The sequence below is a fragment of the Tamandua tetradactyla genome, chromosome 10 (assembly GCF_023851605.1).
Source record: "Tamandua tetradactyla isolate mTamTet1 chromosome 10, mTamTet1.pri, whole genome shotgun sequence".
In the NCBI taxonomy this organism is placed as follows: domain Eukaryota; kingdom Metazoa; phylum Chordata; class Mammalia; order Pilosa; family Myrmecophagidae; genus Tamandua; species Tamandua tetradactyla.
The window spans coordinates 89937919-89945380 of NC_135336.1; the positions used below are offsets into that span (position 1 = coordinate 89937919).

A 7462-nucleotide genomic window follows, 5' to 3' on the forward strand; every position below is an offset into this window, starting at 1 on the left:
TCACATAGGTATAGTTCATTAGCTTTGCCTATCAAAACACAATTATAACACCAATAAACCCAATTTGTGGAGAATCTTTTTAAACCCAAGTGCAATTAGAGAGGTTGTTGAGTTACACATATGCAAATGAGGGAGTCCAAGGTCAGCACCATGGCCCTGTGTGGTGCCACACCCACTGGTGACAGTATATAAATGCCACGGTCCCGAAGGGAACATGAAAACGCAGATCTTCTCACTGGAACTCAGCTGAACTCCCCTCACCTGTCACCATGTACTCCAACTGCTGCTCTGGAAACTTCTCCTCCTGCTCTCTTGGGAGCTCTCTGCGGTACCCAGGTTACTCCTGCGGCTTTTCCTACCCCAGCAACCTGGTCTACAGCACTGACCTCTGCTCTCCCAGCACCTCTCTCTACAGTGGCTGTCAGGAGACCTGCTACAAGCCCAGCAGCTGTGGGGTGTCTTGTGCGGTGTCCAACCCCTGCCCGACATCCTGCTACTGGCCCAGGAACTCCGTGCTCTGTAGTCCCTGCCAGCCGGCTTACACAAGGTCTCAGGACTGTGGCACTAGGAGCACCTCTTCCCTTGGCTATGGAGCAAGAAGCTGCTACTCCCTGGGCTGTGGAGTCACTGGTTTCAGATCACTGGGTTGTGGAACCCGTGTCTCCCCTTTCCTGGTATATGGTTCCGGATTATGCTGCCCATCCTACTTTCCTTCTAGGAGCTGCCAGCCTTCTTGCTACAGACCAACCTGTGGATCCGGCTTCTATCATTCAACTTGCTGAGTGCCAGTTTCTAAAGAACCTATAGGTCAAAATCCATACTCAGGGCAGCCACCTTTCATTCACACCCATTACCGTTATCCCTATTTTCTCCTGTCTAGTATATTGATTTGTCAAGCATAGAAGTTCTGATAGCCAGACAACTTCTGACAGGCTCTGAAATTGAATGTACCCAAAAGTAGTTCTAAGAACTACACTTAATGGAATATAAACTATCAGAGCTTCATCTAAGAACACTTGAAAATAAATTTTCAATCTAATAAATATGTAATCTTGCCTTGAAATATATTGTTTGACTTGTTATTTATAAAATCTTTGTCATCTGATCATTGGGCACATACAATTTGATAGATTTGAGGATGTTTTTGTTGATATTGTTGTATTCCTTCCTTATGGAACTGGTTATTTTCTGGAAATCCTAATTTTGTATGAATAGACATTTCTCATCTTCAAGGAAACAGGTCCCAAATTAGGGGACATTAATTTCTGTCACGTACTGGAAACCAGAAAACTGGTACCTAGACTAAGAATGCTGGAAAAACATAAAATAATGCAATTTAAATGGTTAATGTACACTCAGAAAGAAGTTTTTAAAATGTTTAGTGTCTGAGTGTGGATTTGCAGGTGGAAAAAATTGAGGCATAAACAACTCCCGAGGCAGATAGTTTGCTCATTGTAGTTTGGTAAAAATGCCAGAGTGTCTGCCTTCCCCTGGTGAGGAATCCCTTAGTCTGAATTGTACCCATATGTAAAGACATTCACAGTGGTAACTGGTATGGAGTGAGTGGGCCGGGAGGTGTGAAATTCCCTCTGAATTCTTCTCTAAGGCACAACCTGGAACAAGCTAAGAGCAATACATATCTTTGATTCACTAATATTAACTTTCAAGTTAATCTCAACAAAAGTGGTGTTAAGTTATATTGTTTTTATCTTTCTCAGATCAAGTATTTCAGAAAATAATAAAGTACTATGGAAATCAGCAAGTAAAATGTTATAACAAATCAAATAACCAAACATAAACAACACCATTTTAAATACCTGAGCAGGGAAGAACAGATGTATATATTCTTTGGTCTTAGCCTGATTTCTGCCAAAACACAATTATGAACAAGTACCCGGATGTAGGCCATTTATTTGGCACATAATCCCAGGAAGCAAGTGTGAGTGTAAGAAAGACAGAAAATCCCAAAAAGTACATATTTTTAAAAAATTGTTTATATGATGGGAAACTGGGACACAATCCTGCCAGGACCTTTCTTGGAATGTATAGAATAACTCTCAAAATAATCTTTCCCAGTACCTAATAAACACGAATGAGCATTTAGCCATTAGTCTCTATCTACCATTGCTTGAACATTGTTCCAGGTGTGTATTAACTTTCTGGAACTTCACAACTGTGCAAAAGAGGATTCCCAGTGAGCTATTTCTGCTTTCCTGGTTGTGGTCCCAGAGATGCCCAGGTAGAAAGTGAAAGAAGTGTTGCACATGATTGGCGGAAGATGCTGCTTGTACAATGTAAGTTGAAATCTCCATGAAACTCTGCACCATAGCTTGTCTGAGATGCTAGATGAGGACAAAAAGACTTAAAATCAGGCAAAGGGAATTTCTGATAAAACACGTTCATTTGCTACTCAGACAGCCCTGTGTGAAAGCAAACATAATGTATTATAGACCTTTTCCAAAATGAAGAAATGGCGACTACATGAAGTTTTGAGGCTTTAAAGGAGATGCATCAAAGGGCTAGCGGCATGTGTTCTCTTAAATAATCTTGTTTTGGTGTTCTTTCCATGCATTTATTTTTGATTTGCAGACTTAATATAACCAAAGATTCCTGAGTACCACTGGTACTATAGAAATTTTTTATTCTGAACGGGTGAAAACTCTTATTGGACATAGACTTATGAGTGGTATCCACAACAAAGAATAAAAATAAAATTAAAATATAATTCTAGGTAGAAGAATAAGGAATGGTTAGCTCACTTCTATCCAAAATATTGCATATATTATAATAATCAACTATAAGCTGATAGAGAAATATTTGATGATGAACAGTTCACAAGAAACATTAAGAGATTCTGAGGGTTATGAAAAATCTTGCATTGTTTATTTTAATTGCTGTTATAAATGTCAATTACTGTATTCAGATTTAGGATTCAAGACAGTAAATAGCAACGCAATCTCTTTCTCAATAACTAACTCAATATCTATAACTATAAAACTTCCTCAACTACTGTGAGTAAACCCTAAGACTCTTTCTCATATCCACACATTATAAATTCAACATCTGCAACCAAAAATTCAAGAGAATCAGCTTCTGTTGATAAATTAATAATAGAAGGGAATCCAAGGAGATAAAGAAAATTATTACAAAATTTGATAGATTCCTTATCTTCCTCTATTCCCACTTTTACTCTTAGAAGGAATTTCAGGAAAAAAAATAAAAGTGAAATTGCCACACTTCTGTGACATTTACCTAATCCTGAAACTCTATTCCCATTTTGGTGAGTTACACTGTAGAATTGTGGAAGTATCCCACAGAATGTCATTTGAAAATACTTGAGGAAAGTAGTATTATATGATGCAGAAGTAACGTAAGAAGTGGAAGAAAGATGGAGAATCTACCACGAAAAATTTATATAGCTCAGCAAAAAACAGGGGGTAATTACTAATAATGATCCAAAATCCTCAAAAAGATTCAAAGTTATTATTGAAATATAAACAGAAGCAGAAGAGGATTTTAACAAAGTAAGGAAATGCATTGTCAAATAACTTATTCTAGATATTAAAGAATGTTTTAACTTTTAAAATTATAACTTCCATTTTGACCAGTAGAATATGACTTGATTGGATATAATTATGAATTATGTGTTTTTTATAAATAAAACTGCATTTCTGCTCCATAGAAATATTATTTTATTTATCATATTTTCCATTACTAAAGTTTTTATTTGTTATCTTACTGATAAAACAACTTTATCTTTCATATTAACTTTTTTAACACAATTTATATTAGAATTCTCAAAACAACATTTCAAACATTTATTTTGATTCTTTGAAATGGATATTGAAATCAAACCATTTTTGGAATTAATTAATTTTCTTTTTGAAGGCTTTTGACAAATCCGATAAAAAGTGGCTTCAAGTAATTCTTTGTGAAGACGTCCTTCTGCCGATGAAAGGATACTTTATCAGCTCACTTTTCATTTCTTTAGTATATGCACAAAAATCTTGGGATTTAGCATACCTAAAATAATGTTGAATAGTTATTTGACCAAAATGAAAACATACGCTTCAGAAACATCTTAATGCACCTTATATAAGTACTAAAGATAAATAATCAATGTGGGCCCCTGTCGTTCTGCAGGTAAGAATGCTTGCCTACCATGCCCAAGGTACTGGGTTCAAATCCCTGTCACTGCCCATGTAAAGATAAATAATCATTTTTGCAGGAACATTTTTATTTTATTTTTTCTTCTTAATTTTTTTTTATTTAAGGAAACAAACAATACATTTAGAACCACCAACAATGGATATCTTAGCTTAATTATAGGCATTTTAAAATAAAGTATCTATATAATCATTATAAAGCTTATGTTTGCACAGTAACATAAACTTACTGTGCAAAGTTTCATAAACCAATTTAAAATTAAGGCAACAGGGAAAAACCTACATATATTCCACTGTACATATATTGACTCTTTATCAGAGTCATAATAATGGAATCATACAGTATCTGTCCTTCTGTGTTTGACTTATTTCACTAGGCATTATGTCCTCAAGTTGTATCCATGTTGTCAAATATTTTGGGACATCATTTTGTCTAAATGATACATAATATACATACTATGGAATATTGTGCAAGAAACATTCTTAACGTAACTACTTTGAAGTAGACACTGGAGCTTCTTTAGCAAAGTTATGTCTTTCGCTATTCATGTGGAAAATGAAGCTACTGACACCCATGTTAGATAGCAAATTTTATCAAAATTTAGAACAAGTTATATATTCACCATCAACATTCTTTAGTAATAGAAATATAGTACTGATTTCTTTCTATTGAATATGAACTTTTGCTTTTAATTCATTGTTCTTGAAAGGACTTTACAAAACTTCAAAGACAAAGGTATCCTTAACAATAAAATAAATAATTGCATATTAGCACAATTCAACAAGTGGTCAAACTTTTGAGGCAATATCATGCAGAAAATTCTTTATGTGTTCTAAAGCAGAAATTCTCATGCTCAATTTCATGCACGTATTTCAAATAATGTTAACCAGTAATTCTCAAATTCCCCTCTGACCCTGCCTACTGGTTGCCTGGAGACTATTGATACATCATCTGGCAGGGTGTGGAAACATCTATAAGACTACTGGCTAACTTAGAACAACAAATGATCTACCACCCATATTTGAAAGCTTGACCTGTCCAATCCCCTGTAACTTAATGCAATTTGCTTCTCAGCAATTGTTCTCCATGCTGTCTCTGAAAGGATAGCTTTAGTGCTGTTTTGTGTACAAAAGGCGTAGAGAAAAAAGGGTGAGATAAGCATTATCTTCTTTAGGATTTAACAATCCTTTAAAGTGCAAAGTGTGTGGATGTATACGTGTTTTCTATCCCACTATATTAAAAGTACATGGTTTTCTCCTAACATTCATGGTTAACTTTTAGTGCAACTATTTATGATCATAAACAAAACGTGAAAAATCTGAGACAGTTGTGAAATGGGACAGCGTTCTGCAATAACAGGAATAAACCAGGACATGTGATTGCCGTGGGAGTAGGATTCTATGCCATTTGTAACTTTAGTAATGTTGTCTTTGATTGATGAAGAAAGCGTTGGGGGGTAATTGCTGATCCATGGATTTTCACCTGCCTGGAAATTTAGTTGAATTCCACAACAAGAGAATATTTGAGTTTCCTATAAATTATTTGGGTTTGGATTTTGTGGGATTCTCTTTGCTTGTTTTACATGCATGTAGTATCAACTGAGGCACTCTAAAAAGAAAGAGAAATTGGATTTCATCAAATTTATAGACCTGATCATATGAAATAATGCCCAGACTACTTACAAATAAATGTTGTAATGTAAAAGTTTCATTTGGGGACTTGACTGATTTCTTACCTGGTTATAAGGGGGGACCTAGCTTGGTTACAAATATTCAACTCACTGACATCGAACACCTTATTGGATATCTTTATTCCAGTGTTTCACATATCCTACAATGTCTTACATAAATTGCATTCTATCTTCCACTATTATGCAATATAATCAGTCTAATATTTCTTACAACTTATATTTGTTTTCCATAAATATGTTTAAGTGTCTGACTCCGTACAAAACAAAAAGGAAAACATTAATTTTTTGTGGTTTTAACAACGTTATACTGTTGCTTTCATTTGTCCAATTATTGTTATAGAGGAAATTGGAAATAGGAAATGATTCCTTCCATGTCAATAAGGAAATTGGACAATTTCGCTCTTCAGAATGAAAAATTTTAAAATGATAAGTACAAGATGTAGGAAAACTTCAGACTGACACTTAGAAGTAGTTTTGAAGACACAAAGTGATCAAAGACTATTAAAACATATGTATACGTCATATAACATGTTTATATCTAAACTTATAACATTTTTCTCAATTTTAAAATGGAAAAATAATCCCCCATGGGCAATAACTAAGAGGTTATTAAGAAGAAATATGCTTCAATATTGTATATTTGTATAATCAGAGAGATACAGTCTTAATCTTTCTCTAATGAATACAATTTTCAGTTAATTGAATTCAAAGTATACCTAACATATTGTGGTTTAGAGTAAAAGTCAAATTGGCAGGCTAACAATAACACATGATGTCAATATGTAGTATAGTTCTTGATATAGAAAGTATTATGTTTAAGTTTCTGGATTATGAAACTCATGAATATTAGAATCCAAATTCACAAGTTGATTAAGGAAGAGATTTACAGCTTGTAGAAGAGAAGGAAGTTTGTCAGTAAACCTGGATCTACTTATGAAAGTGTTGGGCCCACATCCCACTGATTGGAAACCACAGAATTAAGTCTGGATATGGGGAGTAAACCAAAAGTTTGAAGACCATGGACCAAAGCTTAGAAGCCCAGCATAAGTCACTTGGCAGGGAGCACAGAGTGCGGAGGTATTTCAGTAGTAGCAAGACATCTGGAATAGAAAGGACACCTCACTGGGTGTCTGGCAGCAGGCTTCAGAGCCAAAGAAGAGAGGTGAGCCCGGATGGCTGGTGCTTGGAGAGCAGAAGTCAGTGCTGTAGACCAGACTGCAGGGTAGGAAGAACCACAGAAGAAGTCTTGGTAAAGCATACAACCCCAAGAGAGGGAGAAGAAACATCTTCAGAGTTGCAATTGGAAGAAATTTGACAGAAGTGAGTTTCAGCTGAGTTATAGTAAGAAAATTCTGAGCTCTAATTTTATCTACTGGACAGGGCTTCCTATATAGTCGGCAGTAGGTGTGGTATCCTAAGGGGTCAAGCTTTCTATATTTGTGCTCATTCATTTGCCTTTGTGTAACTCAATAATTGCGTTTTATAGTTTTCCATAAATTGTATTAATGGGTCTATAATTTTGTTATTACAAAACAAATGCTGTGATTGTTTTACACTAATATTCATCCGATCATGACTGGAAAAGTGTCTTTTCCCCTTGGTGTA

The 7462-nt window shown here is 35.2% G+C and overlaps 1 protein-coding gene across 1 annotated transcript; it reads left to right on the plus strand.

Moving 5' to 3' along the window:
• Positions 1-208: 208 nt before the first annotated feature.
• LOC143648052 (keratin-associated protein 13-1-like) lies at positions 209-1051 on the plus strand. The gene has a single exon (XM_077117662.1). It carries the CDS (start codon positions 270-272, stop codon positions 780-782), a length of 513 nt encoding a protein of 170 aa, XP_076973777.1. The 5' UTR covers positions 209-269; the 3' UTR covers positions 783-1051.
• The last annotated feature ends 6411 nt before the right edge of the window (positions 1052-7462 follow it).